This window comes from Rousettus aegyptiacus, unplaced genomic scaffold, assembly GCF_014176215.1.
Source record: "Rousettus aegyptiacus isolate mRouAeg1 unplaced genomic scaffold, mRouAeg1.p scaffold_m13_p_4, whole genome shotgun sequence".
Lineage (NCBI taxonomy): Eukaryota > Metazoa > Chordata > Mammalia > Chiroptera > Pteropodidae > Rousettus > Rousettus aegyptiacus.
In genome coordinates this window covers 24,353,694-24,380,650 of record NW_023416307.1, presented here as the reverse complement: position 1 = coordinate 24,380,650, position 26,957 = coordinate 24,353,694, and the positions used below count along the sequence as shown (strand labels likewise).

The following is a 26,957-nucleotide window of genomic DNA, read 5'->3' as shown; positions in this document are numbered from 1 at the left end:
ACCACTGTCAGGCTTATTCCTGTTCCAAATGAAAGCACCCAAGTCTCCACATCTTCTGTCTCTTGCTTCTGTTCTGCTTTGGTCTTATCCTCTGCCCATGAGTTACTTCTTTGCCTTCTATGTGTATTCCAAACTCAACAGCTACTCTAACTCAAAACCATTAAGAAATTATAAAAGTTCAGAGCAGACATTAGAATGGAAAATGAATTAAACATATTTAAAAAAAAAATTGCAGAAGTCCCATGTATAAAGTCCAATAACTTTAATGGGTTTATTTTTGCTTTAATCTTCTCATTAAGGGTGAAATTTTAGCTGTTCATTTTGTATACAACAACACAGAATCAGTGATTGCATGAACACCTTAGTCTCTACAAGTCTAAATCTACACCTAGTACACATCGAAAGGATCTGAATGACACACCATGCATCTTGAGTGACCGTGCACTGTCACATACTCTGAGCTCTACACCAAATCGACGTTTTAACTTTGTTTCAAATGTCTCTTAGAGACAAATATAGAATAGTAGGTATAAAAACTTCTGAAGAGAATGAAGAGTAATGAAGTTTTGCCAAGGTTCTGTTGTACTTATCACAGAAAGTTTTCAGACTAACTTACCAGAAAGCCTGACTGATTTGCGTAGTCATTTTGACTTGTGATTTAACTATTAAATATAATTTAAACACTCCTAAAAGAAAGCATTGTCTAATAAGTTATGGATTGTGGTATCTTTTTATAAACAAACAACCTCTAATGATTTTTGAAATAGAAAGAAAATGCTGATGGAATAACTTCCATGATATTGAAATAGATATAGTGTAAGCTTATACAAAGTTATTTTTTCAGAATTCAGCAGAGAAAGAGATCAGAACTTTTGAGATATACCTTTCATGAAAAACATTACTCAGTTATGTGCGTTTTTTCTTTTCTTCTTTCTTACTCTCTCCAACCCTTTTCTCCTTTCCTTCCTTAATAATTGGCTCCACCTATGGTTTTAATCTTGTCAAGTCAGAAATTGTCTTGACTTAATTTGAATTTCCTTATATGTTTTCATGCTTAAAAACAAAACAACAATAAAAAACTCTATTTCTGATCACAATGAGATATTCCCAATCTATTTTCATTCATTATTCTTTTAATTTAATAGGGATCTAATGTAATTTGGTATATAATAAGTATTACTGGATAAAGAATTAATTGGCATAAAAAGAAAGATGTTTAGGGGAAAATGACTAGGCAAAGAATTTAGAAAAGTGATGACTTTTGTGTTAAAAATAAAAGTCTGGAATTTAGTTTTGCTTTGCCATGCAGAAAATAGATGTTGCTATTCTTATTTAAAATATAAAACTTAAATCTCATGCCTAGGTTCTGGAATGTCTAAAGTAACTATGGGTACCAAATTTATGATTTACAACAAAATTTGGCATTTAATCTTCTGATCATATTTAAAATCAAGAAATAATTGTATCCTCAAAATGTTACTTTTCTATATAACAAATTCACTAATTTATATACTCAGGAACACTGATAATAAACAGCCTTTTGGGGACAAAAATAAAAACAGGCCATGGAGAGATGTTCTTGTTGTTCACCTTTCTTTTCTGTAATTCTGTCATTCTTCCAGAAGGATCCTGGAAGGAGAGACTCCCTCGTTTTGATCATGTACTGCTGAACCCTTGCAGAGCTGCTGTCCAGCTTGGGCAGAGGCTTCCAGTGGTGGCCTTCCACTGGGACAGCCAGATCCCTGCCTTGGTCCCCACGGCTTCCTGTTTCACATCCTGACTCCCTCCTTGGGAAACTTAGGTGACCTAACACAGAGTAATTATTTGATGCAATTTGCTTGAATGTAGGCAAGATATTCCTAATCTTTTACCATTCACTCCTTATGATATGTAGGAAAGAATTACTCCAATTCTGCCTGTCCTCACAAATCTAAGCCTGTAGGAGAAAATCATGAAAGATGCCAATTTCCCCCTATTCATCCAATACTGAGTGTTACAATATCTGTGATCTAAGTTCCAAGAAGGCAGGGATGGTGCCTGAGTGCTCACTACTAGGTACACTCAATTAGACTATCTCTTCTTGGCACATGGTAGGTGCTCAGAAAAAAAAAATTAATAAAGAAAATAAAATATATAAGCAGATTTACTTATAGCAAAAACATTGACTCTCCCAATTCAATCTGTTCACAAGGTAGGTCAATCTGTGATAAACGCAATGATGTTATATTAAAAGGAAATACACCTTGTCCATTTGACATATAAGAATTATGTGTATGAACACAGTTCACACAGGGGCATTCCTCCAAATGGGAAAACTTGCATTTGAATAGGTTAAAAGTGAGAACTGCCTTCTACTGATCTATGTACTATGTCAAAAATCACTATTAAATACAACCTATGCATGGTAAAAATCTGATAATCCAAATTTTAGGTAACCTACCTTTTACATTTTCAATGTCTAGGTATGCTAAAGGTTTTCTCCCCAAGTCCTTGACTATTACCTCTACCTTTGCTTCCACAGGAGCACATTTTAAATCATGTATTGTCTAAATTAATCTAGAAATATGTTGAGATAATGCATATCACATTTAACCCTGAATATCTTCATGACAGAAGGTGAGGAATGTGGCTGACACAAGGTCCGTCTCCTACAGAGGCAGTCAGTGACCCAGGCAGCTTGTCCTGCCCCTACCTGCCCCCACCACAATCCACCACCAGAGCCTTCACAGTAAGCTGCTTTTCTCAGAGTTCCGGAATCTAGTCCCTGGAGATTTTTGAGATTAATTTGAATTTGTCAAATGTCAGAGGGGATTTTGTGGTTAAATAATGCCAGATTATAGGATTTCCTGAATAAGTGGAATTACATCTCTAAATATAACCCACATCTTTGCTGCTTGCTTGCTTTTTGGTAGTTTTGAATTGTGACATTCCTTATGATGATTTGTCAAAATGATCAGTTACTAAGTGCTCTCTTCAAAGTCCTTAACTTGGATTTATTAAAGTGATTGTATAAATGATGGTGTGGTTATTATTAAACACATAAAAATTGTCATAATCAACCCTTGGTTTAACAGTTTGCAGCTTAACAGTAGTAAAACAAACAAAATGAAATGGACAAAGCATAAACATTAAGAATTAGCAAAAAAACTACATATTATAAAGCATATTTCGAAGTGCATATCTAAATAATGGAAGCATTATAGTGTCAACTGTCACTTGCCCTTTGTAATCTGCCACTTAGTCTAAGTGATTTTACTTTTGGTTTTTTACTATTTTGAATAACGCCCAGAGGGCAGGTGTATTCCTAAATATTGGAAGTAATTTTAATCACTTTACCCTAAATTCACTTTGTACCATGTTTTCAGCTACATTTGTCTCATCCGTTATTTTGGAATTATCTCGCAGTTTCCCGAACTCATTGCCCAGGTTGAGATTGACAATTATGGATCTATAATCAAGTCTGACATTTTAGGCAAGAGATAACTTGCCAAACTTAAATCTGTATATAAAATGTGAAAAGCAAGACAACGTGGGAAAAATATTTTAGAAAAATTTGAAATGACTGATTTCAAATTATTTCATTGAATATGTTAAGTTTACATTTGCATTATTATACAATAGATACATAATTTAAAAAATCTAGTTAAAAAGTTTTAAATGAATTAAAATCAAATATAACTTTTTCTCCACTTTTGATTATTTTTAATATATTTTGTTTTTGCTCTGACATAGTGATGAAAAATAAAAATATTTTGATTTAATCCTGAAGGCAAAGATAATTTCAAAAAGCAACTGAAAGTTCTTGGAATGAACTTGAGAAATCCCTAGGTACGGCATGGCTCATACTTAATATTTACATAAAAGAAGGGAAGGGCAATGGTTAGAGCTTCAAATAGGCTTGTTGGGCTTCTGCTATTAATCTGAGGTTGCTGATGATCAGATTAAATGATACTACTTAACACTGCTTTTATTAATGGATCAGCCTCTTACTTGAATGGATTAGTGCTTCTAAATTGCAAATTGTACTGCTATTACAGAGTTATAATGAATGAGAAAACAGTAATATTTCCTTTTACCAGAATTTTCCAGTGGGTCCTGTGGAGCATGTGCTCCTTGGAATGTTACTAGCTGTTACTCAAAATAGTTTCTGTAATCAAATTAAACGGGAAAACACTGAGCTAACTGAAATTACATCTGTGGCATGTTTCTTCTCCCCTACAAAGCATTATAAATTAGAAACTTTGCCGTTTGACCCTGCAACCCTGTATCTGGAAGAGTGTCTTTGGAACCTGTGTTTGGTGGGACACGCTTTGAGGAACACTGCAATTCTATTACTCCTGTGCAGCTAACTGGCTCAAAAGTTTCAATATCGACGATTTCACCTAGAGGCAGTTAAATAGGAGTCAACGTGGTATCTGACAGTCATGCCATTTCTGGGTCAGGAATGCTGGTGTGATGAACTAAGGCAATTTGGGGGGAATATTAAGGGAATATCGGTCTAATGACAGGTCAAACGGAGGAAATATTTTTCTGCAATTGGGAAAATAACACTTTATCCAGAGTTCATATTCCTATACTTTCAAATGTACAGTGACATGTTGCCCTTTCTAAACCTTCTGCATTGACACAATTGCAAGAGAGTCTGATCAGGCAACAACTTGGGGAAAAAATCGGAAGTCAAGGTATACCTGTCACAGAAAGGAGTGATCAATACCTTTGTGAATCCCTCATGTATTGCCAGATATCTCAGTGATCCGATTCAATAGTGTAATCAATTTCCTAGAATGACTGCGGATAGGATTGAAACGGTGATGTCATCACTCTCATGTGATCCTGTTTGCACAAAATGTATGAGGGTTGAAATCATTAAAGGTTTATGAAATAAGGTCTGTTTTAAATGATCTAGATCACATATGTTCCTTCACTCTAAAAAACACTCTCTGTAATACTCTTATTAGACAGACAAGATTCAAGAGGCCAATACCTTCTATCAAAGGCAGGAATAGAATGTAGCCAATAGAATGTTACCAGTAATGTGTACATATGTGTATTAAAACAGCAACTTCAGAATTAAGTGCCTCGGACTAACTGGTCACATAAAATAAATGCAAGTCTTGGGAACTAGCTTTAGAATTTTCTATGTAAATATCGTTTATTCCTTTGATTTGAGAATTGCAAATACAATGAATTAAAAAAAAAAATTCCTGCCCTTCTATCCTCAACTCAAACCTCCACCCATTTTAAGGGTACAAAGTGCCAGTGGAACAGCAGAACCACACATTAACAAGCTCCTAGGCTTGGCATCTTGCGAGGGGCTCATAAGTACATGATCATTCATTCCCAGATTTATTTCTAAAAGACTGTAAAACCATTCCAAATTTGGCACCATGGGGGCTATTGGCAATGAGAACTCGGGCTAGGAAATCTGGGCAGCCTTGGGTGGCAATTTCAAAGCTTTGGCAGTGCTGTTTAGGGAAGCTTCACATGCAAACTTCTGAAATCAATTTCCCTAATGTCTAGATTCAACCTTCCTTGTCCTCAGAAAATGAGAGCAGCCATGAGCCACAGGGCACCTAGGATGTCTGGAGACCCCGACAGCTGGGGGAGGGTTGGTCTGGAGAGAAAGCTCCAGGACATGGGACGGAGCAACGTATTCTGATTTTAGGCACAAATATTACTCAAACTGCTACTATTTTGCCTAGAACATCTATCTTTTTAAAAATCTACAAGCCGAAGTGGGAGGAAAAGAGGCAGAAGGGGAGTAGAAAATACACAAACTACTTGGTTAAAGTCAGAAATGAATTAATTCTACAAAGCAAAACTCAGAAGATGCCTCGTGAACCTCAGCAGAGGGGAAGTCATGAACTGCGGCACCCAGCGCCACCTACGCTTCTGCAGGGCAAATAAACACTAATTGACTAACTTAGCAGCTGTTCTTTTTTCATCTTCGGCAAAACATTACCTACCTTTCATTTTAGACAAAAACAATGATCATGGAATTTAAAAATGTCTTTTCCTTATTATTATGAATTTTGGGGTTAAGTTAAAAAGAAAAAAAGAAAAACTGACCGCGTACCATAAAATGCTGAATTTGCTTATTCCTTAACTTCGGTTAGATTGCGGGCTTTGGTAACTGTCAAGAGTTAGAATATCCTAAATCTCCAGGCAAACTCAGGCCACCTGGCCCGAGCATCCCATCACTGACCACAAACAGAATGTTTCCCACATCCCCCTCCCAAATCCCACCCCTAATACTCACATCCAAATGTTCGGTGTCTCTCAATAGGTAAATACCTCAATCTAAAATGGTGCTAGATATTTTGTACTACAACATTCAATGGCTAAATATAAATAAATAACCAAGGTTCTAAATCTAATGTTAGAAATTCTATGGTACAGTTGACCAAAGTAAGCAAATCCTTGGGACACCATTATTAATTCTCATTGCAGTCAAGGAAAGGTAAGTGCTTACAGAAGTGGGAGCAGACTGCAGTCCTCGGTAGCCACAGGGGAATCTTTTTATCCTCCTCAGTTCTCTCCTGGAGCTGTTTCCGGAAAGCTCCAAGCTCCGCAGCTGAAGAAAGGCAAGGGAGGAGGTGGCCAGTGAATGGGGCTTTCCAGAAGCTGTAACTACAAGCGCCCACTCAGAAAGAACATAACCTGGTGGATGCCCTGGCATTTCAGCCACAGAGGGGCGAGAACACAACGAGAATTCTTGTTTGGCTGTTTGAGCCACCTCGGTCAGGCAAACAGGATGACCTGGCACTTTCTGTCAATGAACTTACAAAATACTGACATTGGAAGTGTGACTCTGGTGACAGGAAAGGAGAGCAGCAAGCCCCAGCCGGGGCCCAAATAACTCTGGCTGCTTAACAATGCAGGTTTGAACTTGAATTCCCAACCAGCTTTGTGGCCATTGCATGGTTTGCCTGGGGGAAGCTACCCGCTGTGGATGGGGATCTGCAGCGGAATGTTAAAGGCTGCAGCTTTCTCACCATCATGGGAAGCACATCCCGGTCGTTCACCACCAAATTCCAAAATGCGGCTGGGAACTCCGTACTGGGGGTTTCAAGAAACACACACGCAGTTCTAGGTTACTGGCTCTCAGAACACTTCTTGAAAGATACTTGAAAGAGCCACGAGGAGAGGAGAAAAAAACTCACAAAAACTGGCAGCCGGAGCTCAATTCAGGATGGTAAGCTCTTGAGCTTTCTCTCCCAATGCAAACTTCCCAAGGGGCACGGTGACTTACTCAGCCATTATTTTCCTCTATCTACCCTTAAAGATGAAAAGGATTATGGCATTGTGATTTGCCTTTTTCACTTCCCTTAACAGGTTTTTTTGGTAACATAAAGCGAAAAATCATGGTGAACTTTCACAGCTGCCTATTACATAAGGTAAGGTGGAAGCAAAAGGTAAAGGTCATGCACAATTAGGATCAGCGCACAAAGACTGGCCAGGTGGTACACAAAGTCTGTTTAACTAATGAAAGGAGCGAGGAAAAAAGGTTATTTCTGCTGCGTGGGCGGCTCTCATCGTTCCCACTTCCCTCATCTCCAAGAGCAGCCGTGGAATAATAAACCATTCCAAATCCGTTTCTGGGCTGCTGCTGAGTAGAAAACTTGGGCGCAAAAGGACAAAACATTCTCAGGACACCTCTGTCCTCAGCAAAGGCCACTGCCTCATGAGCCCTGACTCACAGGCAACGCTGTGGCCCGTCTCCTGGAGCTTTGGGCGGCCTGTCCTGCTCATTGCTCAGAAGAGAGGACACCAAGTCTTATGCCTGAAGGGCCCTGTAAGTGATCTTGAAAAGAATCTTAAAAGGGAGACTATATGGCACATATGCCATTCACTTCATACATGTGAATCTACAACTATATATTTATATATTTTGAACATCGGATGAAAGCGTTGGGAAACACGAAGAAACCATTTTCCAGCCTCTCACTTCATCGGCCAGGAGCACCCTCTGTTCATCATCACTGAATACAGACCTAAGACTGCCAGGGAGGGGGAGTCCCATGTCTGGGATGGATGATCCTAACTGTAACGTCCGTACTTTTCACTACATTAAAAGAGACCAGTGGGTAGAAAGTCCTCTAGTCTAAGGCAGCTGAGACCCCGAAGGGTTCACTGCTCTTCTGTTTTGCTGCTATTCCTGAACTTCACCACCATGACTGTGATATTGTCAGGGCAGCCTCTGTAAAATGACTGTAAAACTATGCTCTTGGCTCCAAAGTGAGGTTCATCCAAGCGCTCCTTGATGAATCGAACGGCCTCTTCATTGCTGAAAGCATCCCAGAGGCCATCCGAAGCCAAGATCATGAATTCAGGCTGGAGCTTGTCCAGGTCAAAGGTCAGGATATCTGGATCTGGGATGACGACGTTGAGATTCTTTAGTGGATAATCCCCCAGGGATCGAGACATGGCCAGGATTCCCTGGACCCTCCAGGAACCATTGAAACTGATGAAACCACCTGGAAAAAGAATGAGCCCATTAGCCTGACCAGCTGATATCTCACACACCTGGTACAGTCGGGCATGTGTACGAAAGGCTGACCTAGTGCATGTGACATATTGTATGCGTTTCCCTCACCCTGCCCTGGCACTGCCAGGAAGGAACGACAGTCCTGGTCCATGGCTTGGGGTTTGACACTCTATCAGTAGATCCTCATGCCCTCATGCTTGGATTTTAAAGCAATTCAAGAAAATATCAATAATAATATTGAGGGTAGGAGATACGTATGGACGAGGGCATCTGTTTTAACTTACCACCTGACAGCTCAGTGATTGACAGACAGTAGGGAGCACGAGGGTGGGGATTCAAGGAGAGCAGCAAAGGAGTGCCGAAAGGCAGGTGAACGTCTACCAGAAACAACCCCTGGGATCCATCATTTAACTTGAGGCTGCCCTTGAGTGTGCCTATGTAGAGCTCAAAACAGCACCCCAAGCAGGATTGGGATTAAAGAACTCTGTATTTAAGCACAGTGTTTCAAGGCCTGGGATCTCGGATCAGACTTCTTGGATTTGATGTCTGGCTCTATTGCTTCTAGCTAAGTGTAACTTTGGATGAGAAACTCTCTGATCCTCAGTTTCTTTGGCTGCAGAATGGGGACATTAAGAATACCTATTCCATTGACTTGTGAGAAATAAAAGAGTTATTCCATATAAACCACTTGACACAGTACCCAAATATAACATGCACTCAATATTATCTATTATTATTTTTCTTTAAGGTAGTTAGGACTTTGTTCTTTCACATATTGTTTGACAGATAGTTATTAAATAGGTTCTTTATGCAAAGTGATTTGCAGGCTATAAAGTTACACAAGATCCAGACTTTTCTCTAAAGAAGTAGACCAGCTGGCAGGAAGGGAAAGCCATGTATATTAACAGCTACAAACACAAAGCATGATTCTTTCAGGGAGAGACGAGTCCCTGCTAAATGCTGTAGGCAGATGGAGGCTGCGATGATCAGGGAGGAGTGAGCATTAAAGCTGGGCTGTAAATGATGGGTAAGACTTCTACGGGCAGGGATGTACGAGAACATTCCAGGACGGGTGGTCTCATGGGAAAGAGCATGGGCTCTGGAGTCAGACAATCCTGGGTCTCAATTCCGGTCTCACCATTTGCTAGCTATGTGTCCTTGGGCACATAAGCCTCTTGGAGACTCCACTTTCTTGGTTGTAAAATGAAGATAATGTTATAAATTGGTCTCATAAGGCAGGGAAAGAGACAGTGTGTGTAAATCACTAGGCCTGACTCCCAGCACAGAGTGAGCACATGATAGATGGCAGCCGATAGTACTGTTGTTGTTGGAAACAGCACCAGGAATGGCTATAGAAAGACCAACATGTATTTGGCCCAGACTGGTTCCAGTGAATTGCCGTGCAAAGCAGGAACAGGGATAGATGTCCTGAAAGGAAGCCTGAGGTAAGAGAAAACGCACATCAAGATAATAAAACCAATCATCGTCCTTTAAGCCTTGCTATAGAATACCTCCTGGACATAGCAGGTTAGATTAAGCTCCTGTGAGACAGTGTCCAAATTTGCTTCTATAAAAAAATCACTGCAGGGTGCAGGTGGTGGGTATGGCATGAAAGAAGAGGGAGGATAAAATGTGACATTTCAGAACAGAGCACTGGATGCTAAGATGACATTTCCAGGTGTATTGTATACACATCCTTGCCTGCTTACACAAGAGCAGGCTAACTATATCTTAAGTTCAGGTTCAAAGCGGATTCATGGGGAGATGGTGTCTTCGTAAATAAGGAAGCCAGAATATTTCACTCATACGGCCTGCAGTTCATTAAAGCTTGATAGATGCTCCTGTAACATTGTTTGTTCCATCTCATTAACAGAAAACCTGACCAAAGCTTTCATTAAAAATTATTCTGTGCCTCAATCAGTCACTGAAGCAGGAAGGTGTAATAAAATTCAGCATTTTTTGACTCAACAGTACAATTTCCAACTGAGAAAACTCAAATGTTGATTAGGTTCCGGGCAGAGCTGACCACCTGTAGGGATTGAGAGTCAGTCTGCAGACTACCCCCAGATAGCAGGGGCCTGTCCCGGTCAGAGGCCCGGGGCACATGAACGCCGCCCCCTGGCAGCTGGGCCAGCCGCCTGGCATATTACGCAGAGTCGACAGAGGGGAGGGAAGGATTCTCCCTTTCTGCAGGTAGAAAAGAATCCCTCCAAATCAAATTATAAAAATGTAACTACCAATTAATAATATTTTTTCAAGGCTTTGTGCTAGTGTCACCTTAGTGAGGCCTACAATGACCACGCCCAACACGCCCCATGCCCCTTACCTGCGTTATGTCTTTCCATAGCAGTCATCATCTTATAATGGACTAAATTTTCACTTATTTTATTTCTTAATGTCTGTCTACTACATTCTCTACCTCTATCCCAATTCCAGAATGTAAGTATATATTCCCAGCCCCTAGTTGTTGAAAAATGAAAAAAAGAAAAAAAGGACCTCCCCTCCCCCCCCAAATTATTTACTTATATCAGGCACTGCACTGGGTACTGGGAGTATAGAAATGAACAGACTAAGTTTCTGCCTCAAAGAGTTCAGGTGAGAAGGTAAGACAGGTAAGAGAGCTTGGTATGAGCATGCATTGTGAAAGGTGACCCAAGAGGTCCACACAGAATACTGGAGAAGGACTGAACGGGTACCTAACCCAGACTGGGGGAGCCTATGGCACAGTGTGACAGGGAAGGCTTCCAAAAGGACACTCTTAAACTACGTTTTATAGGATAAGTAATTGTCACCCACTAGACAGTAGAGATGGCACTTCCGAAGGCACAGAGGTATCATCTGGGGAATGGCGAGCAGTTTGGCTGGAGGAATGTGGGGTATGGCAGGTAGGGGCCCAAAGATCTCATTAGCTTTAAAACTAGTAAAGGGCTTTTTCAGCTCTTTTGGAATCTTTGGCCATGAAGAAGGGCAAATTTGTACCATTTATTTGTTAGGAGATATCCAAAGCCCTGTCTCAGCTACCTCTGCAGCAGCCTCTAAGCTAATTTACTCATCACTGGTAACTGAGCATCTTAGGTCCCAGGCTAGCCCCCTCGTGCATGTTCGGAGGCGTTCACAAGCTCACCGGCTCTCTTTATCCTCTTTCTTTCCTTCAGTTGGTAAGGCTTGTGATCGTGAGACAAAGGAATGGCGTTCCCGTCCTTGTCACATAGGACCCCACGTGAGTCACCCACATTGGCCACAGTGAGGTCTTTATCTGATAGTAGAGCAATCAAACAGGTGGTTCCTGAAAAACAGAAGGGAGAGGCAATGTAGGAGGTCAGCAATGCTTGGAGGTCAGGCTGCTTCCTGTGGTTACTGGATTCTTCAGTCATTAAAACTGCTCCTGCTGGGTGAGAATCTGACTCCAGCCACTCTGGGAAGGTCTATTCATTTCAACAACACACCAAATCTGACACTCAATTTTCTTAACCATATTAGAGTGTCATTGAAATAGGCTAGGATAACATTTTTTGTCTGTGTTACACTTAATTTAAACACATATCACATTTAAAAGGATTAGAAGAGAATCAAAATCAGTTTGAAGCATCAGACAATTGATACATATTTTCTGCTTTTCATTGGCGCCAGTTTCTGTGAAGTCCCAGTTGAAAGTGTGGAGGATGGGGATAGAGAGGGCTCCTCAGCTGGAAGGCCTGGAACAGCCGGTAAATGACAGATGTCAGCAGCCAGATCCCACAGAGCATCCGGGATCCATCCGGAGCCTTGAGGGAGCCGCCTATACAGTCTGACAGCAAAGACTGGTGGTCAGAAACAAGTCAGCTCCAGGGCGTGATGCGGGCAGACTATAAGGGTGGAAGCAGAAACACCTACTGTAATGACAGAAACAAGACCTCAAGAGATAGGAGGTAGGGGTGGGGGTGGTTAGAGTCAAAGGGAAGCAACACCGAAGACCTGCTTGCTGAAGCCCACACGAGACACAAAAGGACAAGTTTTACTCAAACCAGTCTTGGAATGAGAGTGGATGAAAGCGAATAGAGTGGGACAGTCTAATCTAGTTGGAGGATGCCCTCCTTACCTGCCTGGTGCCTTCTGTCCAGCTCCTACCTTTTCTCCTCCCTCCCTCCTGACAGTGTATGCAAAGCCTGCTGAAATACACGACCCTTAGGTCTTGCTCCATAACAGAATACAAACTAAATAGCTCTTTAGTCTTCACAGAACAACAAAAAAGGCTGAATTCTTAAATAGACATACAGAATAAATACAGGTTGATATCAAGAGCAGGGAGGATAATTAGCATATTTAGTTCTGATCGTTCTATTTGAAATTCCATTCTTAAACCTGTTTGACCCTTATCAGAAATGGAAGCATGGGAAATGTTGGTTAACTTGGGAATTCTGAAGCAAAAAGCTTTGTGAAAGAAAAAGATTCATCTTAGAGATTATCGAAGCAAATCACAAATCTTTTACCTGAAAAAAAAACTGTAAGGGTAAAAATGTAACAAAAGAACAATTCATAAAATTACAAATCATTATTCTCAGTTTTTGATATTAGCTGCATTTTGGCCTTCAACTAGCCTCACTTTGTCCTCAAGCATCTGATTGGGTTAAATTGTCTAACACAATCAGAGCATAAATTCTCCTATAAGACAGGCTCGTAGAGTTTGAAAAGCGAAACAGAAACATTATGTCACTGACTATTACACGGCCTCGGGGTACTATATCAATATAACTCTTGGGGCTGGCTATCTCTAAGGCTCTCTTCCCTTCTCAACTCTACACTCTTTGAAAGAGCATGTTCCTGGCTTTTGCTTCAACTACTACCGAAGTCTCTGCTGTCAGCTTAGTTGACACTCTTGAGTTCCATACCAACTGCTTATAGGTGTTTCCATTTGCTGCACTACAGAGGATCCTGGAAAAGGCTTTGGGGTCTCCATGTGAGGGAAGCAGAGGGATCCACGTGGATGAGCTTCCCTAACCACATTTCAGCCACAGCAGCTCTCTACCTGTTGATAGCTGTATCGGGCTACCATTTGGATTTTTTTTTTTTTTTTTTTTTTTTTTTAAAGAGGGGAGAGCTCTTTCTTATAGTTAGGAAAAAATTAAAATTTAATTGTATATGTCATTAAGAACTACCGAAAGGTTTTAAGCAGGATAATGACATGATAAGATCCATTTTAAAAATAATTTCAATGGCATTATAGAAGATAAATTGAAAGCAAGGAGAATAGGTAGAGTTAATGAGGATCTGAATTAATGTAGTAAACACAGGAATACAACCAGAATAGATCGATTATAGAGAATAAAGGAAATAAGGAAGAGGGCGAAAGGCTTAATGTTCTGGGGTCTAGATGGGGGGAACTGGGCGCTCCACAGACAAGGACTTCAGAGGATATCTTCTAGGGGCTTTTGAGAAAGGCCTTCCTTCCCACTAAAAGAGACACAATGCGAAAAATGACGTGCTTCTTTGGCCTAATGTTGGCTCATGTGCTTCCCAGAACTGTGGCAGTCATCTTACAACTATGAGGGGCTATGATTCAGGGTCAAGACATTGTGCCAAGAAAGAGGGAGCAGAGGGCTAAAGAGCTTGCATCCCTGAGATATCACAAAACTGCTAAATCATCCTGGAATCACCCTATTATTGTTCTGTGAGACAGAAAACGTCTTTACTGATTAAGCCCTCTTTCAATTGGATGTTTTGTTCCTTGTAGTAGCCTAACTAATTCAGAGGCTTAAAGTCCAACAAGGGACTTACTGATGAGAGATTTAGAGTATGGCTATTTTGCTTTACTCATGTGTTGGATATACTTAAGATTCATGGCTTGCCATCATTTGTCAATAATACAATCCTATTGTTTTTATGGGTACATGAGATCTACCCTGTAACTTGGATTTCAGGAATGTACCACTTTGAGAAAGTGGGACTGCCTATGTTAACAGCAGAATCTTAGATGTGGTCAAAATGCGTGATCCCCAGACAGTGGAATTAGAGTTAGAGACAGTGTTTGGGATCACTGAAATGTCACCACTTCCTTCTATAGAAACCTGCCTGCATCCTGGCTGGAGGCCCAAGCATGTTAAGACAACAAACCAGGATGCTTTACTGTAAGCAATTTATTGTTTGTGCTTTGTAGTCTTAGCTTGGGATTATAAGAGACAGTTAATAATCTAATCTTACTTCACAGAACAAACTACCTTGTTGTTGAGAAACTCCAGGAATACACTTTGCCTAAGAGAAAAAACAAAATCACTTTTTCTTTCATATGCATGAGAAAAAACTCTTAAGATTCTGGCAACTAGTTTTGAAATAAAAGACTTACTCCACTGTAGTACTATTTATCAAAAATACCAGGGTTCTAACAGTATTACTTCATTCTGAACCTCAGGATATTTCTCTATATGAATTATTTAACTTAGATGAGAACTTAATTGAAAATCCAGAAGATATCTTAAAAATTTAATCTAATAACCTCACTTCACAGATTTAAAAAGAAAAAAAACTAAAATAAGTAAATTCACATAGATTAGACTTCGATGTCCTTGATGAGTGAGTGACCTCTGGCAAGTTATGTAGCTTTCGGGCCTCAGGAAACGGCACCACAATCCACCCAGGTACTCAAGCTTGAAGCCATCTTTGGTTTTTCTCTTTTCCTCATTCCTGATTTTCAATCCATCAATAAGTTCTGTCACCCTTACTTCTAAAATACATCTTAAGCCCTTCCAGTTATCTTGTTCTCATTGTGTTGACTCCAGTCCAAGTCACTGTCATTTCAGCCACGGGACTACTTCAGCAGTCCAGGCAAAGAACAATGGTGGCCAGGTCCTGTGCAGTCTGGCCCCCATTCTCTTTCTTGCTCAAGGCCTACCTTCTGTTGCCAAAACATGCCAAGTCTTTTGTTGTCTGTGGACCTTCGTACTCGCTGTTTTCCTTTGTCCTTGACACTGCCTGACTAATGCTTATGGTGATGTCTTAAGTCAAGCGTGACATCTTCAGAGAGGTCTTCTCTGACTGGGGGAATCTTGTCTTCTCTTTATTGTTTGTACTGCCCTCACAGCACACAACTATCTAACTCTCTTATTTATTTATTTAAACAATGTATTTAATGTCAATCTTCTCTTGTACAACCAAACTTCACAAGGGTAGGGATATTGTCGGCTTGTTTTCCCTAACACCGAAGTCTAGCACATCACAGGTACTCAATGTTAGCTGAATGAATGAATTAATAGATGAATGAATAAATAACCAAACACCGTCTCTTTGGTCTTGATCTGACATTACGCTAAGCTCCTGCTATCTTGCCCTGAGCATGTCAGCCCAATTCAATACCACACTATACACCATTCTCCGGATACCACAGTGGGGAGATACACAGCTACAGCAAAGACATTCTACACATTGATCGAAACTGATGACCTTCCTGTGCCTGTATAACACATGCTCACAGGCACAGTGCCAGGAAGTGGAGAGAACTTTCACTCAGGCCTGTCCAGAGTTCCTGCCTCCAGTCCAGCCTCCTGGCCTAATACAAATGAAACATGGAGAGGGCTCCCAATCCTGCCACAGATTCCAAAGCTGTGGCTCTTTGTGAAGCCATAAAGGTGAATCACAGTGGTCATTAAACGAGCAATCTGTGTCTGCTTCTGACCTCAAATTGTACTTCAGCTAAACAGGCCTGTTTTCGTGTTGTCCTATTAATTCTTGTTTTCCTTAGGGAAGACACACAGATGCAAATTATTCATCAGTCTATTCTTCTTAACTAGCATTCTCTCCTCTGATTTAGTTTCTGGGAGGCAAACAAGAAGATCTATTCTGGATTTAGCTAAATAATCTGTTTGGAAAATATTAGGCCCTTAATTCATGTGATGAGTTGAGCTTGAGAAAAACGTAAATCCCAATGAAGGTTAAGTAACTTGGGGTATCTCAGGCATCTGTTGAAAACCTAGTTATAAATACTTTATTAAAACTCAGTTTAAATAATAACAAAGGAGTAATAATAATTTGTTCAGTACTATAAATGCCACTGGTAGCTCACAAACATACATGTAATTGAGTTCCTAACACCATAGTGTGGGGGAGGGGCAGGCATTATTCTTTCCTTTGAGCAGATGAGGAAAAATTGAACTCAGAGACTTCAAGTGTCTTATCCATGGTTACATCGCTCAATGCATACGTATTAAATGACTAAATGACTTAAAAAAACCCAGGAATCCAGAATCATTTCTCCAGTAACAATAACAATGATAGACTCTACTGCTTAGGCATTTTACTATAATGTTAAACATTTTATTTATTTTATGTAACTTAATTTATGCTGCTTTATGAGACAGGCATATCCCCATTTTACAGACGGGGAAACTAGGTCTCAGGGTAACAAACTGCCTGGGTCACACACCTGGCCTGACCGGCTCCACTAGGCCACACCTTATAATTAGCAAGTCCTGGTCTCCCTCTACCCCCAGGAGAATAATTTCTTTAACCAGTTTCTGCATTTCTGCATTTTGAATTGTCCCCATCCACTCAACTCCATTTGCAGTATACATTGGTGCACATCACAGAAAAGTTTGTAAATCAGGAAAAAAATTTGTTTGGTGTGACATGAATTTCCTTTAACATAATTGTGACTCTGTATTAACTCACACAAAGCTGGTATGTTAAACATTTCAATAATGATCAAACAGAGGCATCTCAACTTCACTGGACTCAAAACAAGCGGCTCAGATTAGTTGACCTCTAGACTCTTTTCGGTCTGGATATTTTGCTGGTCCTGAAACAGCACTATGAACTCCAGAGTCTTCAGGGGACTAAGCCAAGCAGAAGGAAAATCTGGCCCTCTTGGAGCAGCTTTACCTGCTCCCGCCCTCCCCCCACCCCACTTTTGACAGAAATAAAAGTTTCTGAAAATAATTTCTACTCTGAAAGTGACAACAGGCATCAGGTTTCAGTGTTAGACAAGAGGAAGTGGTGGGGCTTGTGGCAAACTGGAGAGCACATGCTAAGGGGCCAGCAGGTCCCCAGCAATGAACACGGTTCTCATGTGGGAATGCAGGCCCACTGCGAATAGTTCTTCAGATTTTTCAGGGGAAGCCATTTTACATGAACTCCCCTGATTTTCAAATGTTGGCAACTTTTATTTTAAAAAACAGTGCAAGCCGAACAAAAGGCAACTGTAGATCAAATAATTCTTTGACCCATTAGACTAACAGCCTCTTTCAGGGCCAGGATGGTGCCTTGTTCATTGCTGTATTCGTTTTTCTTTTTTAAAACTATTTTTATTAGAAAGTGTTGTATTCTTATGATAATAGTACTTTATACACTATACAGACTCCTAGTACAGGGGAGGGGCTAAGGATTGAGCTGGTGATGCTTTTCAATTTCTATGAAGTATAAGTTGTATTAATTATAATATTTGTACAGTTTATACCTGTGTATTATGTAAATATATATATTATAACCATGTCGGTACACACACTTATTTAGAAAACTATTAACAGAGTTATCTAGGTGATAGGATTTTAGACCATTTTGCTTTTTTCTTTATACCTTTCAGTATTCAAATGTATTTAATGTTATTTAAAATCACGATTTATTCACAGCATTTCAGGCGCATACCCACTACATAAAGCAGAATATACAAAATATAAAACAAAAAACGGAACTGACAATCGGTACAGAGAGTAGGATGGTACAGGTAGAAAAAAGGCCTGGAGGAACAGCAGTGACACTTTTGAGAGTTCAAATTCAGATTTGACTAACAGTGACTATTCATCGATGACTTGGTGACAAACAAGTGAGCCTCAGCGTGTTTAGGCTTCCCCTGTACAGCCTCACCTCATCTCTGAGCAGCAGCATCTACAATTTGTACTCAGAGCAGAACACCTTGACCTGGGTGCCACTCAAAACCCATTACCTTCCATCCTTTGCACTCCCCACCCCCTCTTTCTGTATGCACACAGATATAATTTAAAATTTAGAGTCAGGAGATTTCTTATTTTCGAGAGTTCCCCTTATCTGCTTATAATTCACGTGGATATTCTCAGTACAGTGCCATACTGCTCATGCTAATAGTGACTGCCCTCTGTGACAGCAGGCGAGAGAGAGAGAGAGAGAGAGAGAGAGAGAGAGAGAGAGAGAGAGAGAGAGAGAGAGAGAGAGAGAATGGATTTCAGGGAAGGTGTTACAATAATCTAATGGCCATTCATTATACACAGCATAGGAAACTCAACACATTTATAGGATGAGGAGAAATATAACAAGTTTGTCTTGTAAAGGTTCGACAATGAATGTTGTTGGTTCAATAACATAATTTCAGGGCCTAGATGACATCAGGTAACTAACAGAAACTACACTGGTGTGTAACATATTGGAAAAAGAGCAGGTGAGAGCAGTCATTAAAGGACATATCACCAGAATGATAAGATCGCTGTCAGCAGAGGCTTCTGGCCCCCACCTCCCACAGTCAACACTGAGATGAGCCCTGAAACACAGATAACAAGCCAGGCGGCTTGGAGATAAGACACCTGGCCCCCAACCACTATCGGCGTAATCTGTAAGTCTGCCAAAGTTAGACCTGCTTAGAGTTTGTTCACCAGTCTTTCTTGTAATAATTAATGCCCTGGCAGAAACAGACTTGTTAGGAACGATCTGTTGTCCGAAAAACTAAAGAGTAAGCTCTAATCTTTCCTTCTTTTTGCCTTTTCTCTCACCTATTGCCTGAGCCATTGCACCCACCTCCTGCTCTAAATTCTCTGGGAGGCAGGCCCTCTTCAGAATTAAATTAATATGTGGGCTGTACTGAGAATCACCTGACACATTAGTCTAACCACAGGAGGCTACTGAATTAATACTAACTAATTAATGATTCATACCATAAATCAATAGCGCCACTGTAATAAATCTTGTAGTAATGAGTCTGACTTATTTTTTGCTATGAGAGCCTTGAGTGCAAAGTGATTGGAAAGAGATCTGTGTGTGCAGAGACATAAATAGGCCAAGTTATGAGAACTGCCGTATACTGACCATTCACTACGTGTCCGGCTCTATGCTCAGTCATAGGCATATGTAATTTCTTTAATCCTAAAGGCCAATGAAGTACTATTATCTCCATTTTTCAGATAACAAAACTGATTAAGGGATTAGCCCAACCTCGCAGGGCTGCTGACAGGCAGAACTCACCCAGTGTTTCCAGACTGTTGCTCTCAGCCTTGAGGCAGGCTTTAATGATTTTGTACAAACCAGAAAAAGGTAAATCTTCTTTAAGACACTTTACTACCATCTCCATAAAATGGCCATAATACATATTCAAACTGACAACGATCACAGTGTGAATGGTGCCTCTAAGAGCCGTGTAGTCAAACCTGCACAACATATGGGTAGCCCTGCTTCTGGGTCATTTCCTGTCCCCAACTACCCCAGGAGAGGGTCACTCCATGAGAAATTACAGCAGAACAGCACATCAGAGGGTTTCTACTTCACACAGAGATTGGTAGCAGCCCAAAAGCCCGGCGTGGAAGAGTGGAATGTCGACGGGAACACACCTGGGTGTTACAGAGAATGCGTTAAGACCTTCCTTCATCAAGACCGGAAGCCCTAGGATGGCTTCTTTGTGGGCTTTCGCTTAGAGAAAGCAGCAGTGGGGCACATCTATACACGGGGAGGCTTACGTAGTCCCCACACTGGGCACAGACAGAACCCCCCACCCCCACCCCAATGGTGCTTCTTTGGATCTTCCTTTGCAACCAGAAGCTGCCTCAACTTCTCGTCGCCACATTCTGGAGGGCAAAGTGACAGGAACAACATTTTGTGAGAAAAAGGTCTGTTACAAATTAGAACTGTCATTGCTTGAGATTTTTGCCTAATCAACCACTGAATTTGACACTGGCTGAATGTGAGGCAGTCAACTTGATGACAAATTCTATTAAACCTTAGTGTTATGTAGTTTAACTCTAGATTTAGGTATGCTTGAGTTCTTCCTCAGCAAACATGTATTTAATAAAATGACTAGAATAAATTAAAAAGTGTATGAGTCCAGAAATGAGGTGTGCCACCCCAACTATGAAAAACAACCTCTTTAATGGGGGCAGGGAGTCTAATTCAAGATTTTAGAATCTAATGGAGTATTTAATTTCACACTTCACCAGAGTTAAAATACAGATGTGTCATCAGATGCTCTTGAATACCATTTTGAAGTTGAAATGTTCCTTAACTTCACATTTCGATAACTTTAATAAAAATGTTTATTTCACACTTGAGTATGGCCTGCGGACATCCTGCTAATCCTTCCTTTTCAATTAAGTATGAACATGTTAAAGAGATTCGCTCTCTATTAAATTGAATCACATGCATTGGGGAGTCTTCGGCTATACTCTCTGGGCATTTTGGGTACAAGTTAAGTAGAGATGCTTTTGTGATACTCATTAGCATACTTCTCACAACTATTGATGACATTTAGTTCAGATGAGGGCATGCTACTGAAATTAATTTATAATTACATAATCACATCCTGGATTATAAATTTAGTATCTTTTAAGGGTAAATAAAATTAATTTCATGGTTCTTCGATTTTTCCTACGTAGGCCAGAGAAGCATTGGCTATATTTTTTCATGTCTTCGTGCTATTCGGTGATTAATCAAGTGAGATACCTCACTTTTCTTCAAATTCCCAGCAAATTATAAGTACTGTCTCTGCTTCTTTATAAATCTATGGGAGCGTAGTATAATAGAAACTTCTGAAATTGAGCTTTCCTAAAAGGGGTGTTCACTTTTCAATAAAAGGAAAGAGGAAAAAGGCAGAGAGAGAAAGTGGGAGAAGGCTGGAAATGAGAGATGGCAGCCTGATTCATCTGGTACTTCACAGGGAATTACACTTTCTTTGACTTTCTTCTCTTAGCATAGAATCAAACCTCATCCCTATGGTTTCAATTAAAAACAAACCTGGCCTTTGAGGTTATTAATTTATCTTTATTTAAATTACCATATAATGATACATCTGTTACATATATATGTGTTGGAGGGTGACATTTGGTGATATTAATGAAGTTCCTGCCTGTTGTGAGTATATGACCCTCCTTCATTCAGTCCGAGGCACTCATTGTCCCAGGGGAGATTAGGATTGCTGTGGCTCAAGTGCAAAGAGAAAGAAATAGTTATGTTTAGCTTTTGAATTTCATGGTGACTGTGGAAACTCACAAAGGAGCTGGCCAGGTCAGTTAAAAATGAGGAGACTCTATAATGAGAGAACATTGTGTTTTAAGTAGGTCCAAAACCTCTCTTGACCCCCAACTGTTTAATATATGAACTTCATTTTTTGAACTGAAAAATAAGAATACTTCAAGGGGCACAACCTCCATCTATATAAGGCTCCTCTCGGGATCCCTGGAAAGTCGTCCTCCTGGCGAACAGCTGAGAAGTGAAGCTTCTCACAGCCCCGCCACTGCCCTTCTGGATCACCCGAAGTCGAACAGGCTTCTGAAGGTAGTTTTTTCACTTACCACCAGTCTAATGAAGTCATTCCCTGACCTGACTAGAAAGCAAGGTTTTTAAGCATTAAGCATGATTCATGTATTTAATTTTGTTTAGGGCTCTACCAGGGGACGTTTCTCTCTACCTATTTTACTTCTTAGAGTTCTTGGATAAGTAGAAAGTTTGCAGGAGCCTCGCTCACACAGAGCTGGTCCTAGCCCACAGATAGTGCAGAACTGCTAGGGAGCAGGCAGCAGGGCTCTGGGGTGAGGGTGCAGTTGGTCTGGACTCACACAGCCCTTAAAGGAGCTATAAACCCCAGGGTGGCAGGTGCTTGTGCAGCCTCTGAACTCACCTGCTAGCTAGCCTGGAGGCTCAAGTTATTCATTCATTTAGCAAGCTTTTCACAAGCACTTTCTGCTAGGCCAGGCATTCTGATAAAAGCTGGGGACTCAGAAACAAAAAATGAAATCCCTAGGTGAAGAAGTCACAGTACAATGGAGTGCCAGAGGGGAGAGCATGGAAAAACAATTATATTAAGGTCGAAGTTGAGAGAGGAGTCTGCTATGGTTTGAGGAGGAGATCAATTTCAACTGATGAATGAGTTAGCCAAACAAAGTTGGTAGGGAGGAATTCCTAGCTTGGATTGTGTGTGAGTGTGTGTGTGTGTGTGCGCGTGGAAGAAATAAAATAAATAAATAAAAGGGCATTTTTTCCCCTCTTCTATACTTGAGAAATATTTTTAAAAAATTCTTTTAAATGATGATTAGGACACCTGAATTAACTTGAGTCCAAATATATGTCAACTCTCAATATGGAAATTACTGACATTAAGAAATGTCAAAGCTCTTAAACATTCCTGAGTTGCAAATATAAATATAAACCCACAATCTATTTAAGAAAATTGTGTTTAGAAAGGAAACATGAAAAAGAAGCAAATTCCCAGTCTGAATTTCAAATGTTCACAGTCATCCACATAGTAGTGTAAAGGCTTTGACCGCACGCTATAGTGCCCAATTTCAGCACTATAGATAATAAATCATCGCGCTTGATTTTCTTTTTCTCTATTTTCAGTGCACACGTTTAACCTTATCGAGTTAGGGAACATGTTTCTCTTGCTTGCTTGCAAATTGAAACTAATGTGCAATGGGAAATTCCCAGCCTTAACAACCTTAAATTAAGAACACATGTTATATCAGTCCCCTGCGACGTTGAATGATATCCAGCTGAATGATATCCAAGGAGGGAGGAGTGTCTTGGCAGTACTTAAGAATTAAATCTCTAGGGCTATAATTTAGAAATGATTATATAAAACTATGTATTGTACCTAAAATTTTTGGTTAAAAAATGCTGAACTGGCACTCTTTGAAAGAAATATCTGAATGTAAAAATGGAAGAAATATCTTAATGTAAAGACAAATATCTCTATATATCCAGAGACGAAAGAATGTATTTCACTAAGCACCAGGCAACTGGCTGGCTAATACTTTCAAAAGTGTGATCATGAGCTCTGAGAAATTCTCGTGGCCTTCAAAAGGGTATGCAAATGGAAAAACTCATTTTAGACTCAAATCTTGTATATTTATGCCCAGTTTTCAAAAGGAATATATGTTTCCTGAGGTCCAGAACCGCCTTTCTGGAAGTCAACCTTTAAAGATCCAAAGGCTTATGGAAATCAGATTTATATTGGATATATTTATTTAATTCAGGCTCCATCTTGATCAGCAGATGGGAAGCAGAGTTTTTCAATGCTTTCTACCAAATCTTCAAATAGTAGAAGTTAAGTATTATCATTTAAAATATGATAAGGTATGAGCTTCATAGAATTACAAGAGAAAATGAACCTTGGAAGTTCTAATACAAGAATATTCAGATGAACAAAATGCAATGCCTCCTCCTCCTCCTTACTTCCTCCTTCAGTCACCCTGCTTTCTAAAAGGGCAGAGCACCAAGAACCCGGGTCATTTTTCCAGAAGAGTCCCCAGGGCTGTCACTTCCGTAATTGGTGAGAGGCAGAACCACTGAAGAATTTTCGCATGATTTTCAGAGTAATTACTGAAGAGGAGAGACTGGATTATAATGTACACCAAGGAGATGTACTTGCAATAAAGAATTAAAAAGGTTTCATGATGGAGTTAATTTTGCTTTTCAAAGAAAAAAGTGACTACACATTGTTATATGCAACTTACAACTAGTGCTCTGTTATAAATTTGTGTGAGGCAATGTGACTTAGTCTCTTGCTGAAGAAATGGGCACAAGGTAGATTCATTTGTCATAACTGCAACTTAAAACAACAAACACTGATTGTTTCACATAGTTTCAGAGGGTCAAGAATGGGGAATGCCTTAGCTGGGTAGCTGTGTGCCTCAGGGTCTCTCATGAGCTTGCGGTCAAGCGGTCAGTCCCCTCAAAGGTCGAGGGTGGCAGGGCAGGCTTCCGTGCGCATCTGCACGGCTTTCCGCCTCAGTTCCTTGCCGTGTGGCTCTCTTTACTGGATGCCCAAGTGTCCTCGTGGCATGGCAGCTGACTTCCCACTGCCCAGGGCTACTTCATGATGGCAGCTGGCTTCCCCCAGAGCAAGTGAGTCGAGGGAGAGCAAGAGAGCACACCCAAGACAGAACCCGCAGTCTTTTCTAATATCAAAAAAGTGACATCCTGCACTCCTGCCATCTTTGGTCACTAGAAGGAAAACACTAAGTCCACCCTACACTCAAGGGTAGAGGAATTAAACTCTACCTCTTGAGGGAAGAAGTATCAAAGAATATGTGGACATATTTTTAAAATCATTCCAATAAATGCTTGCTAGTGGTTGCCACAGTTAGATAATAAAAATCCGGGTTAGCAAAGCACAGATCAGAATATCAAGGAGTTTTAAAAATGAAAGCGGAATGCTCTGGTGACTACAGGTTGATGATGACTAGCGAGGAGATTAAAGGTAACATTAAAAAGGAGGGAAAAAACTCAAATAAACATGAAGGAACACAGGCTGTGCAACCATAATTCCTCCATAGTTCTGCAGTGTCTTAAATAGAATTAGTTTGGTTTAACTGAACTTTAAAACTATAGATGCAACATTCCCCATTTACTGAAAGATAATGACAACAGCTCACATTTAGTGAGCACATACTCCTACCGAGCATTGACCTAAGTGCTTTACACATATTAATTCAATAATCCTCACAGCAACTCTGTTGATAATACTCTCATTATCCCTATCTTACATATAGAGGAACTAAGACACAAAGAGGTTGAGTCATTTACCCAAGGGCACATAGGTATTAAAGAGAGAAGATGAGACATGAACCCAGGCACCCTGGATCCAAGGTCGGTGCTATTAACTTCTACAGGTCTTGATCTAATTTCTGTGGTTTCTGGGGATGAAAAGAAAAGAGGACAACACACGTACAGCCTATTAACTGGAGACAACTGGAAAATGTCGAAATCGGCCGGCTAGACTACCATGACCCCTTCTGAGCATGCCAGGCTATAAATTGAAAAGCATTGCAAAACAGACTTAATAGGATCAAAACTGAGGATGTCCTGAAGATAGCAAAATCATCTGTTAGGAATGCCCTGGAACTGGGAACCTTGGAATAGTTTCTGCAGAATCACTTTAACCCTGGTGTTCCTAGCAAGAATCACCTTTTATACTGAGGAGAGAAGGATATGCCATCCCCAAATGTGCCACCTTGACATGCAAATTATTGTGAGCTAAAGCCGATCAAGTCCCAAAAGACGCAGGAAGAATTTTTTATTTCCCCTTTAACTCAAAAGAACTTAGATAAAGGGCCTGGTCCAAGAACAAAGCTAACACTAGAGATAGATAAATACAAAGTTTGGGGTAGGTGTGGAAAGCTAGGGGGAGTTCAGCAGGGCCTGTTTGTTTGAATTCCTCTCTGTGTCTCCCGGTGGCATGGCAAACATTTGTTTACCAAACACTTGCTCTTCTCATTTTCTTGTGAATTATCTTCCTTCTCTCTAAAGCCCCAGACTCCTACCCCCATTCTCCTTAACTCAGGATGCCATATAAGGCTCAATTACTGCACTGTCTTCGAACCTCTCATGTCTATGTGAGGCTCCCATATATACAAAAATAAATTTGTTTTCTTCCTGTTAATCTGTCTTATGTCAATTTAATTAATCAGCTGAAAGGACCAAGAAGGGTGGAACCTAGAAAAAAATTTTCTCCTCTACAATATTCATACATGAAATGATTTTAATGTGCTTGGGAAATAAACCAATCATTCTGATATAAATTTTAGCTTGTACTTCTCCCATTTGTGTCATTTTAATCTCTCATTTCCTATTCTTTTAATTTATTCTTTCAGCAAGTATTTCTGTACCAACAACAAAGAGAAGCTGCAAGTATCTTGTCTTCAAATGATGAGACACAAGCCCTTGGCACTTCTGAAGACAGTCAAGACCACTTTCTAGAGACTTAAAAAGCAATGGTTACTTCTCTCAAAATTAGCTCTTTCCTCTTTGGCCAAGGGGCCCTGCACCACAAAAACCATGAAAAGTCTACACACTTTACATCAGGTCTGAGAGCTTCCTGCATTGCCCACCAGTTCCTTTTGATTAGGTTACTTACCTACTCAAGAAGCAGAACCAAGCTCAGGCAAAACTGTGAGACGGCCCATATTTGTCTCAAAGGATTTCACACTCTATCTCCTCCCAGGGGTGGGGGTGGGGCTCTGACCCCATCCCCTAGCACCCCATACTTGAAGGCTTTTCTGTCAGAAGGCTTTTCTGTCCATTTTTCACAATCAATATTCAAAAGTGTCCAAAATCTCCTACTTCTCCACCTTCCCTCTCCTCCTCTACCCCTTCATTAGGATTTCTATTGCCTCTGTTTAAAGATCCTAGATATTAGGCGAACAATGAATAACCGCAACTTGATCTACCGACGCAAGGTCAGGAACCTGCGAAGGTAGGATTTCAGGGAATACCATATGCTAGTAGGAGATATATAATTGAGTAAAAAAGTTTTTCTTGTGCTTTTTAAAGTATA

General features: G+C 40.4%; 1 protein-coding gene across 1 annotated transcript in view; it reads right to left on the bottom strand.

Annotated features, from left to right (window-relative positions):
• Positions 1-245: 245 nt before the first annotated feature.
• PPM1L (protein phosphatase, Mg2+/Mn2+ dependent 1L) overlaps positions 246-26,957 on the bottom strand; it is a 234,849-nt gene continuing 208,137 nt past the window's right edge. The window contains exons 3-4 of the mRNA XM_016149166.2: positions 11,613-11,774; positions 246-8,477 (exon numbers count right to left, since the gene is read on the bottom strand). Of these exons, the coding sequence (XP_016004652.1) occupies positions 8,131-8,477; positions 11,613-11,774 (509 nt within the window). The 3' untranslated portion in view covers positions 246-8,130. The remainder of the gene's footprint in view (positions 8,478-11,612; positions 11,775-26,957) is intronic.